General features: G+C 44.1%; 1 protein-coding gene across 1 annotated transcript in view; it reads left to right on the top strand.

Annotated features, from left to right (window-relative positions):
* The window catches only part of LOC126517830 (transforming growth factor-beta receptor-associated protein 1 homolog), a 42359-nt gene that overhangs the window by 6644 nt on the left and 23621 nt on the right, over positions 1 to 12094 (top strand). The window contains exons 4-8 of the mRNA XM_050167632.3: positions 378 to 476; positions 1637 to 1723; positions 5115 to 5216; positions 6999 to 7133; positions 10789 to 10949. Coding sequence (XP_050023589.1) covers positions 378 to 476; positions 1637 to 1723; positions 5115 to 5216; positions 6999 to 7133; positions 10789 to 10949 — 584 coding nt within the window. The remainder of the gene's footprint in view (positions 1 to 377; positions 477 to 1636; positions 1724 to 5114; positions 5217 to 6998; positions 7134 to 10788; positions 10950 to 12094) is intronic.

Here is a 12094-nt window from a genome sequence, read left to right on the forward strand (position 1 = left end):
CCGCTTTGCTTTTACTGTTTGTTTGAGACAACTTCAGCCGAGATGTAGCGCAAAGATTTTTGTTTTGCTCTAGCCTGTTTGGTTTAGCAGAACCTGAGCTTTCACTTGAGGACCCTGGGAAGCTCTATCAAAATGGCAAATGGAGTTAGCAATAAGTGTTGCTGTAAGATGGCAAGATGGGCCAGGTTTGTCTAGAGGACATTGAAAACTTGAGAGATCACACTCGGACAGCTATGATGCTGCATTGCTTATCTTCTCTTGTAACTTGTTGCTTTTCCAATTTGTGCAAGATGTAAAGGTAACCTCTTCCACTAGGGCGTAGTTAAGAACATAATTTACAATGTCACGTTTTGGGCTTTCTTGCGTTTGTTATGCAGAAAAAGCCGGTACAAACACTGAAAGCAATGTCAGCGCTGGAGAGACTCCTGTGCCTGAGTGACGGGAACTTCATGTGCCTTAACATGGCTGACCTTGATGTAAGCGAGCCTTTCACTTAACTTTGCTTTGAGGTTTTTCTTTATGGAAGGGGGAGACACTACAGACCTGGTTATATACCGTATATACTCGTGCAAGGGCCGCACTTTTTTTTCTAGAATCTTGGCTGGCTGCAGCCCTTACATGAATCAGACTGATGGTGGCCCGCTAGAGGTTTGTGCTGTTTCCACAACTGTAGCAGAGAGTAAGAGAGGTGCAAGTGACATAACACTGCAGTAAACGACCTCGGATGTTGGCCCGTCATCCCTGACCAGCCCAGATCCAAACAGGGCTCCCTTCTCTAGAGGCAAAATGCCACCGATCTGACTGGAAACACTGCCAAGATGACGCACCACACAAACAAATAATAGAGAGGTTTAAGTTAGGGGGTGCAAGTGGCTTGCGTACACAAGAACTAGGGGCCACGGTACTGCGCATGCATGGACGTTGCATACACAAGCCACTTGCGTCCCCTAATCTAAATGTCTCTAATGGTGCAGCGGTGCTAGCCTGAGCAGCGTCATTGAAAAAGCAGCTAGTGTCATCTAGCAGCAACAAAACTAACTTCACTTCCCGGTGGGACGTTTTGAATTTTTTTCCATAATTTTGCCCTCCAAAGTGGGGGACCTTACATGAGAGTCACCCTTACACGAGTATGTACGGTATATCCATACTTGTTGAGGGCACTCCATGACTATGACAAAGCACGCAAAGTCATGAGTGTGATTCCTGGTCGCTGTTTCTGACTTTCATTTCACTTTACTAAACCAGTGTTCTTGTTTTCACCAGTCAACACGTCTTACATGTGATGTAACTAGCTCCTTGGTGTCCCAAGGAGCTAGTTTCACGTTTGCAACTGTTTGTTAACTAGGAAATGGCACTCTGATTCTTAAACTTCATCCAAAGCTTTCCCATTGCTCCTTTAGAAGGTGTCACTGCGAATTCTTCACATGTAACATAACCTGTCACGTGTTCAAGCCTAGTTGTTCCTGTGTACTATGGAAGTCCTCTGCCCGTGTCACAGAGCACTCGCTGCCTCAGCCCATTGGCTAAAGTCAGCGGTAGAAGCAGCTTAGTTAGTTTGTGAATGTGCAAGTTACACTAAGGTGTGTAATAAACTGGTTTGTCATTGACACTTTTGTGTGCTGCTAACATCTTGCAGATCCTTAGCCCATTATCAAAGTTGAAAGGCATCTCTGCATTCTGCATCAACGAAAACCCTACCCGTCATGACCCATTCTCTGTTCAGGTGAGCATCATCACTGGAGGGACTAAGTACATGCATACCTGCCAACTTTTATGATTTTACCGTAAAATGCCAAATTTTTGTCGCTTGTTTCTGGCTGTCATATTGATACCAATTGTTTAACGATTTTTCATGTCCGTCCAGTTCAAAACAAAATTGATTTCGGAACAATACAGAATATGGTTGGCGACTGAACTTGTGTGGCATGATTTTTTAGACCCACTTGATTACTGGGACCTGCCCCCAGAACCACCAGTCCACGAACCTTATGTATAACGGCAGCCGAAATTTTGGCTACTATTACATGAATGTTTCTTAAATACACTTCATGAATATTTCGATTTGTGGCACAGACCCTTGTAGTTTTGACTCTACAGCACTGTGTGTGTTCACAGACAGAGTTGGTTAATTTTTTTAAAAGCAGTCCACATCTCAAGTAACAAAACAATATTTTTAACTTTCTATTAGCATTTTATTACTTAGACTCTAGTACTTCATAAATTTTAAGGTTGACAGGTCTGTTAGACCTCTTGTTGACTCCATGCTCTATCTTTTCAAGGTATAGAGTAGTCTGCTGTGTTTGCCAACGGCCATATAGGAATGGGTTGATAGCTCTGAAGAGAAGGTATATACTACATGTTTACTCCAAAATCTTTGAAGCTCATTTTACAGTAGTTACAGAGGTTACGGGCTCACTCCCCAAGTTTTTTTTTGTCTGCTGCTGGTGCCAGTGTTCTCCGGTGTTTGTTTCAAGACTCCCTTAGTGCTTTGGGAGTCTGTAAAGAAATGTGCAGCGACCTGACCTCATTTGAACTCCGGTCCCACAGAGGTCAGAGGTTTTACCTCTCAGCCACTGCACTAATGCTACTGAAGAGGAAAATGATAAAGTGCACGGTCCCACCGCTAGCTGCTACGATGGGCTGGTGCCCCACTCTGCCAGCTTACCTTTACCTATAAACCAACACCAAGCTGAAAGAATTTCCACAAAGCCACCAGTCAAATGCAGGATGGCAAAGTTAAGCAAGAAGAAGCCGTGTCACTCCACTTGATGAATTGCCGGGAAAGCCTCCTCCGCAAAGAAAGACAAGCTGGATTATAGTCAGCATAGAACATTGTTTTATTCTTCTTGAAGAAGCAGGTTGTTTTCGTGTGTCTGTGAATGTTTACTTCAGCCGATACGAGGTAAATATTTAGCAGTTCCACCTGAAGGGTGAAACATTAACAGGCAGCTGGCAGTTGCATCACGTTTTACTCTTGTGAGTGCTGCTGCAGAATTGTGCCTGAAGGTAGTGCCAACTTGTGTATTGTGATTCGCCTTGGCATATACAGTTAAACCTCCATATAATGAACTTCAATGTAACGAAATTTGTGATATAATGAAGTATAACCTTTTATAACCTATTGTTCCTGGAACACCATTTATTTTAAACCTCAATATAACGAAGTGTGTTTATACATGATTTCAATATAACGAAATTTCAACAACGCCGCAAAGGTATATCGAGGCACTAAATGGAGACTGCCGCAGATGCGGACTGTCAGATGCTTGAATTATATGCGGTAGTTGCAAATGCACCTTTCACATAGCGTGCTGCGTGACAAAGTGTGGCCGCCGAAGTGCAGCAGCATGGGAGCAAAACTGTCTCGTCGTCATGTTCCGTATATGGTCCACGTGCAATGAGAGCCTACGCACGCTGTGTGCTGTGGGTGCCAGGAAAAGCTTGCGAGGGTTAGCCAAAAAAGGATGGTAGCTTGATGCACGCTGTCTTCCTGTGGGGGTGGGGGGGAGCATCTTCCCCTCTAGCCTAGCCGTAACTGTGAATGGCTGTCAGCACAACTGAGTGCACACAAAGCTCGTGCACCCGTTCTTGGAGGTCATTTGCGATGGGTGCAAAGCTTGGGAAAGCCAAGATGGCCGTGACTTCACGTGCAGTGTCTTCCCGTGCATTTAGTGCTAGAGGTTGCTCAATCTCAAGTTTCGTGGATGCATTGGAGCGAGGCGCAAATGGAAGTGTTTTGTCCCCTCTGTTTACACTCTTCATCATAGCGTCATCCCACTGTAACCAACACTATAAGCCACAGCGACGTAATAGAGGCGAAAGCTTTGCTTTGTACTGCCGATGTGAAGGTATCACTGACAGCACGAAAACACATCTTTGGTTGCCGACTCTCAAATTCAACAAAATGCACTTTTGTTCCTCGTTGAAATTTGTCGTTCGATAGTGTGGTAGTTTGGAAAGTGTTACAGCCCCTTCCATATAAGAAAAATATGTCAGTGACTGTACTTGCATAAAAGGTTTAATTTCTATATAATAGAATTTCTCTATAACGAAGCAAATTCCCTCTTTTACCGACTTTGTTATATCAAAGTTTAACTGTATTTGCTTTTCCCTATGTGACATTTCAGTTAAAAGTCGATGTTGGCATTAGCCATTTTGCTTCTCCTGTATGCCTACTTATCTAACATCTACTTTTAGAATCATCATGAAAGTACTGGTATGACATCTTCAATTTGTCACTTTCTTGCATTGAATCAGGCTACAAACCACATAAACTCCTAGAAAAAGATACTGGCAAGTGCCAGAGCACCCTAAATAATTTACTGCAATACGTACTCATTTCTATTAACCAGTTTTGGTTGCTGCTCTCGGGAGGAGGATGCATCATCATGTCGCGCTCCATTTCTGTGACCACTGTAACTACCACACTTAATTCCAGCCAAAAGAAACATGTGCAGCACTCTCGTTAACTTCTTTATGGCAACATCATCATATTTAGCCTTACTGCCAGACGTCAGCAAATTTTGCATTGTGTCATGACGTCTTGATAACGTTGATGATGCCAGGGCTGGCATTTTGCGACCATTTACGCTGACCAGTTTTGAAGTTGATGTTTTGCCATACTGCAGACACTGGAAGTGACATAACCACCATGTTTTAAACACCACGCACTGCGAGGGTTGCAGACGAAGGCAAACTTGTAGAGCTGTTTTCTTGAATATACCAGGCAAGTGACAGTGACAGTTGTTATATTGAACAATCAGGACCATAAAACTTGAGCTTGGTGCATAATTTGAGCAAGAACTAGAAAACGGTAAGCATAAATTTTTTCAAATGATTTGTATGTAAGAATGCAAGTGTCTGGTACCTGCTGACTGCAATTCTTTTAGGTGGGATGAGCATATGGTAGAGTGTCTACTGTTTCGAAAATATGTTTCAGTACTTCCTAATCATGGCCTTTGTGGTACATGGCAACAAATGTCATGGCTGCGGGAGTTGTAAGCCTTCTGTTCAGTCATGCAACAAACACGACTGAGCGTAAATTTCTGGCCGTGCTAGACCTATCAACTACTGCGATGTGGATGACACATTGAGCACCCCCTCTCATTAAACAGGTGTGTGCTGCCAAGAGAAAACAGCTGCAGCTGTATGCGGTCACGGAGAGTAAGGTGGCTCACCAGAGAGACATCTCCTTACCCGAGCACCCCCTGGCCCTGGTGAGAGCACTGGATTGCTTAATTTCCGAGTTAAATGTCCAGTTGTTTTCCTTAATCAGAAAAATTCTGGCAGAAACCATTTCGGGATGACTGTCGACATTAATGTGATTAGCATTGAGCCAGCGAAATCCATCGTGTATGAGGTGCGTACTGCTGCCAGGCTCCTCTCTCGTGCTTCCCTCTGGGCACACAACGCCATCTAGTGGCACCGCTGTGAAGTGTGCACGTGATGCATGTGCGAATGTATATTTAGATGAGATTGTCTCATTATGCACAACCCGATTTCAGTTCCACCTAGCACTAGAAAAATTTTAAAGGATTCTAATGCGGTTATCATTCTTAGGGTACCTCGCACATTTTTTGCAGGCTGGATGGCTGCCAGTCTGTCTTTGTCTAGTGCTGTTTTCTAGCCAACTTTGGTAAATGAGTGGTCTAATGGGTAGCGCATTGGGCTGCTATGCTGAGGGAACAGGGTTCGAAACCAGTCGTCAGTCCAACTCAAGTGACTGGGTACGTGGCACTGGGTACGCGCTGCAGTTCAATGAACCTCTCTGATGCCAACTTGGAGCACTGGGTAGCCTGTGCCACTCATCAGCGAACCGGATGCCAACTTGGGTCGCACGATGTATGCCACTAGGCGGATGCTACTCTTCAGTAAACCTCTTTGACGCCAATTTGGGTAACTGCTAATGTGCCACTACATATGCATCACTCTTCATCGACAAACAAAAGAAAACACTTCAACCCTTTCAGCGTCACCGACATACCAGTACGTTCCTGCGTTGTTGTCCCGCATGGGCCTTTTGTCATTTCTTTTTTCAGGTGGGAATATGAGGACCGCACCAGGAGAGCATTAGCCATTGTTCGCGTCATTTTTTTCATTTATGCACGACCAAAAATACCAAAAATACACCGTTGTGTGTTCATTTTATAATATCCAAGGCAAAAATCCAATGCCGGGTGTGCGCCGCCTTTGGAAAATGAAGGAAATGAAAACGCCACTGAAAGGGTTAAATTTCTCTGTTGCTGGGTGCAATTGAATCTGCATGGACTTCGTGGTGGCACTAGATGGCGCAGCATCTGCAGTGGGAAGCGCAAGGAGCCCAGCCGCATTACACGTTTCAATGCTTCAATGCTAATCGTATTACCGTCGACATTCATAGCGAGACAGGCTCTACTATAATTTTTTTTCTATCATTGAAGAGTGCCACGTACCTAGTGCCACATTCTCAGTGACCCAACTTGGTGTGAAACAGGTTAGATACAAACTGACAAACCGACAAGTGGGAAAAGTTTCCAAAGAATGCTAATCGCATTAAAATTGCCTCAGAGCAACGAAATCAGGGAGTAAAATAGGCAGGATCACTATTTCAAGCTTTGTGGTACAACACACAGGTGCCATTGAAACTAGTTGTTAACCCTAGCAACAGCCACACAGCACCTGCACCTCCTCGCAGTGGCAACAATTAATATCGCAATTTTTTGCTGCAGTAACAGATGCGTCGCAATACTTTTCCCATAGAGCTCACAGGTGACTGCGAAATACAATCAGTCTGAAAGTGTCGTACACCTTTGAAGTGCTCTCTTAAAATTCACCACATGGTTCATTTGAGAGCGCTGTGTATTTCCAGAGGATTCCAGTGTGAGTGGCATATCGTGAATGGCATGGCAGCCAATGGCAGAAAATTGGCATGCATGCTCCCCATAACTCGACAACAGATCTCAATATCACTGATTTGATCGTCCTGTGGGCCTATCAGCAAACACTAAATGCCTTTGCAGGCCATGGATGGAGACTACATCTGTGTTGCCACAGCGACGCAGTACCTGGTCGCATGCTGCAGCACAGGCCATGTTCAAAACCTGGTGCCGTACGATAGTGAGGTCACCGTACCATTTGTCAAGAGAATTGCCAAGGTGGGCTTGCCTTTTGTTTGCCTTTCTGCAGCTTTTCTTATCTGCAAGTTCCTGCCAGATTTGAGAATACACGTTTACAGTTAGTGTCTAATGAATCAAATTGTGACAGCTTGTAGTTTTGATAAGCCTAACAGTTTTCGTAATGTGCCTTCTGCATGTGAATGTCAATGAAATCAGGCATTCTGTGAGCAATAGGTAAACAAGATACATCTTGCAATTACCTAGAAGTTTTTTGTATTAGCAACTTATCGGCTGCTCTTTTGGAATGCCTGATGGCTACTCAATTACGAACCTGTTCCATAATTTTCAGAGGTGTATCTTTGTGTAACAGATTTCATTTAGATTCTCCAATGCAAACTGTGAAAGTATGCTTATAGGGTGTACTTATATGCTTGGGTGTGAAATTGTGTTTTTGTTTTTATCATGGCCAATGCCAGTAATGTTGGAACAAATACCCTCATGAGGCTAGAATGAAAGCAGGCTGACTCTGCTTTTGAATACAGCTACATATCAGAATATGCAGGGATGAGACCCCTGTGCCAGTTGTGCCATTTCGATACAAATGCAGATTCCTACGCCAAACTGCACCAAATGCAGAAAATTGCACCACACTCTGCCGGAATGGTTTCGGCATGCGTGCACAGCGAGCGGATTCGTTAAAAAGAGTGGGGCCATTCATATTCTGCACACCACACAACGATGCCTCCAGCACTGTTTCTAGTAATTTTCGCGCTTATAACACTAGACTTTTTGACGCTTTGGGCAAGCGGGCCACGCGCTTGCTGACTTCCGGCAGTCATCGCTGCTGTCAGAACGGTGAGGGCTGCTGCATTTAAAGTGTAATAGAATACGCTTGAGTGGGCCGAGCGGTGCAGCACTCCTTAGCTGAGGCACAGAACAGTGAAAAGTAGGCTGAGGGCGCTGCGAGCTAACTAAATATTAGGGAAGCGCACGCTGCAGCGGGTTCAGTGGGCGGGCGTCTCAGTCTCCAAGGCCGGTATAAAATAAAACTGTTCTATTGTTTTTTTATGTCCCTATAGGCGTGGCCTGAGCCATTCTTACCTATCACGAAGGCCTCATGGCGGATTTGGTACAAGTTTTTTGATATACCAGAAAATTAAGCATTAGGTGCTTTGGAATTGCCCTGGTGTAGAAATCGTTTTCAATAAACCAGAGTTGTTCATAACTCTGGCTTCTCCGTACCGTCTGCTGGTGAAGAAAATTTTCAGGCACTTGACCCACACCGTCGATACATTAAAGAAAAATGTATTTATAAAAAATGTCTTGGGCTACTTTTCAAAATTTCGTGTTTGCTATGGCAGAATGCATACCTTATGTGATTGCAAACCTAATTAAATATATACAGGCTCTATTAACAAAATCTGCACACACTAGACAGATTCAGTACCATGGTAACCTGCTTCAAGATTCAACTTAAGACATTGCTTAAGACAGTTGCAGTACAGCGCTCGTGTTGGTTTATTCTTTGTTCCATCGTGGTTTTGAAATGTGCTATCATATTCCATGTTCCATTATTCTACCTAAATTCAAGTTCATCATCATCATCATCAGCCTGGTTACGCCCACTGCAGGGCAAAGGCCTCTCCCATACTTCTCCAACTACCCCGGTCATGTACTAATTGTGGCCATGTCGGCCCTGCAAACTTCTTAATCTCATCCGCCCACCTAACTTTCTGCCGCCCCCTGCTACGCTTCCCTTCCCTTGGAATCCAGTCTGTAACCCTTAATGACCATCGGTTGTCTTCCCTCCTCATTACATGTCCTGCCCATGCCCATTTCTTTTTCTTGATTTCAACTAAGATGTCATTAACTCGCGTTTGTTCCCTCACCCAACCTGCTCTTTTCCTATCCCTTAACGTTACACCCATCATTCTTCTTTCCATAGCTCGTTGCGTCGTCCTCAATTTATGTAGAACCCTTTTCGTTTTAGAACCCAATTCAATTTGGCCTGCTCCAAGCTTCTTCAGAATGCAATTTTGTCAGCTCCAAACTGCTCCGAAACACAATTTCTTGTGCTCCTAAAAATTGCTCCAAAATTACTTTGGGCAGTCCCATGTCATTTTCACTAAGGAAAATGGGTGCTTAAACTCTCTGAGCTCATACATCGCCAATCTCGAGCAGACATCACAAAATCGTGCAAGTAGGCATGATTATGCACATTCCACTGTTGGATTTTTCAGCCACAGTGGAACTCAACTGCAACATGGGGATGGAATTTCTTATGGTCGAGCACTGGTTTCGGCCCTGGTACCACAGGTGCCAATCCCAAAGGCAAGCAAGCTCAGGTTTGGACTGAGGACAGCAAAATGATTGGTTGAATCTTGAAAGCAATGCAGTGGCGTGATGCTAGAATGCAGTAAGACATGCCTGACACACAAGATAGAGAGTGTGGATAAATGAAAGCTTACAAGCATGTACTAATAAAGGGGTTAAAAGCATGAAATGTTTGTATTGTTACGGAGGCTAAGGGAAAAGGGATGCATGTGATAGAGACATGTTATAACAGATGCTTTTAACAGATGATGTGACCACGTTTCAATGAAGACAAAGTGAAAAAAATACTGGTGTACATAGCACACTTGCGAACTGCCCTGAATTTTCTGTAAAGTTTATAAATATGAGCTTTTTACTATATTAGGAGTGTTTCATCAAGTTTTAAGCAAAATTGGATTATGTCTGCAAGAAAGGTTTGCTTGTTAGTTGGCAAACCTTCCATTGGAAATCTTTTGATGATGAAGTGACACAGTATGGGTACCTGCTTTGAGCAAGTTTATTACGGACAAGTTCCTGAAGCAGGCAAAATCAGCAACAGAAAGCTGCTGGAAAGGTCACTGTGATTTAAAAATAATGTGTTGCTTGCCACTGTTTCTAGTGTGTTGCTACTTGTGTGTTGAGTCAAAGGTAAATTATCGCCAATAATGTGTGTGTGTTTCCCACAAAATTCTCAGGGCACGCCTTAAAGAAATGCGAGCGGTTCCCCTGCTTCCCATGCAGCATTGCGTCTGCGGGATTTTACTAACTTTAGTGCTCACAGGTTGGCACGTATGACTCAGATTTAGGTGCACATTAAAGAGCCCCTGCTGCCTGAAATTAATCCAAAACCCTTCACTGTGGTGTTCTCCATAGCTTGTCTGTTGCTGTGAAATTTCTTTTTTACCATAATTCTATTGACTATAGCAGATGGCTTCTAGTCTATTAGGTGGCAGTATGGGTACCAAGGAACTCGGAATGCAGCTAAAGCTAGCAAACAATTGCGTAAAGTGATGACAACAGCAAAGTTGCCTTGATGGGTCGCGTGCACTTCAGCACGGGACTGGAGTTGCACTAAGCGGCTGCTATCACGCATTGCATGCAACCAGGAGGCTGGTGCTGATGGAGTAGCGAACGTTTCAAGTGATCGATTGCTTGAGAGGCAATCTCCCTTGAGTCACTTGACCACAAGCAGTTCCAGCATCACGTGAGCAGTTCCCGCAAGTACATGCAGCTGGTGTTTCTTGTCTGTCATTTGAACCTGGGAGGAGTTGCGAGTTATCTCTTGTCCTGCATCTACCTTGCTTTGTCCTGTATCAGGTTAGCGCTTGTTAAACCTGCAAGTGTGAATCAACTACCCTAGCCATACATTCTGTTAATCTAGGATGAGTTCCTGCTCAACGGCCCCAGCGACTTGGGCATTTTTGCGTCAAGCTCGGGCGTGTCGCAGCGGCCCCCTCTGCCCTGGAGTTCGACTGTCTCAGCGGTAGCCTACGCCCACCCATACATCGTCTGCCTCTCCGAAGACTACATCACCGTGTATAGGTATGCTTTTCCAGCACCTTAGTTCTTCTTGGGCTGTCCTCTGTTATCCTTGGTACCTGACTGCATTGGAACAGCACGGTGCTCTTGGCAGTGGAATAACTGTGCAATAAGTGTGCAGGGAAGTAAAACTTCAATTTACAGCAGCAGAAGCCATGTCTCAATGACAGAGAAAGGCAAAAATGCTCTTTGATGGAACTTTGGGGGCACCTTAACCTTTTGGGTGCCAGATGTCTTTCTGTAGTGCAACAAATTCAATTTCTCTCTTAGTAACACATTACCAGGCTTTAAATTCAAATGGCATTTATTGGCGATATATTGCTGAACACTTCTGAAATCTGAAATTTTAACAAAAATTAGGACCTGTGGCAACGAATTAGAGTAATTGTTTCTCAGTTAACAAGGCCTCTTAGTTGCCTTCATCGTCCCTTGAAGACACCTCGTAATCAGCATTGAAGTCCTCTGAATCAGAGTTCACCAGAAGTTCTTGAATTTCCGCATCGTTCAAAAAATGTGCGGGCTTCTTGCGCCGGTCTACCATGTCGGAAAACGATGGACACGAGCAATGTCGACGGTGAATAAGCTTTGTCGCACCATGCATCGCATTAAAACAAAACTTACCATAAAATTTTAGTTTGTCCAACTTCTGAATAGATTGAGCAATCAGTCTACGGATATTTCATGTTCATGAGTTGTCTCAGGCACGCTTAGGAGTGTGTATTGGCAGCCAGACGTGTACATTAGGTACAGCACGACGCGAGTGTACTTTAGTACAACACTTGAAGGGTTAAAAAACCTGCAATGGCCATAGTTAATCCAGAGACCTTCACTACGGTATTTCTCATATTCTGTGTTGCTTTCACATGTGCACATATGCCGGAAAAAGACAAAATGCTCCATGCTATATCGCAATGGGAAATGTCGCACGTGGCTGTCGTTTAGCTTGCCTACACTAAACCTTCTGGTTGAATCTATGTCTTGGCAGTGGAGTAAGAGAAAGCAGTTCTTCGTGGAGCAGGCCGATCTAAAATGACATGTGGAAAATGCAAACCGTGCTGTGAATAAGCCAGCTAGGTCCCAATTCTCGTCTTCGAAGCCAAAAATGTGAAGTGCAGGTCGGTAATTTTAATTCACTTTATCTATGGTGC

The sequence above is a fragment of the Dermacentor andersoni genome, chromosome 11 (genome assembly GCF_023375885.2).
Source record: "Dermacentor andersoni chromosome 11, qqDerAnde1_hic_scaffold, whole genome shotgun sequence".
NCBI classification, from domain to species: domain Eukaryota; kingdom Metazoa; phylum Arthropoda; class Arachnida; order Ixodida; family Ixodidae; genus Dermacentor; species Dermacentor andersoni.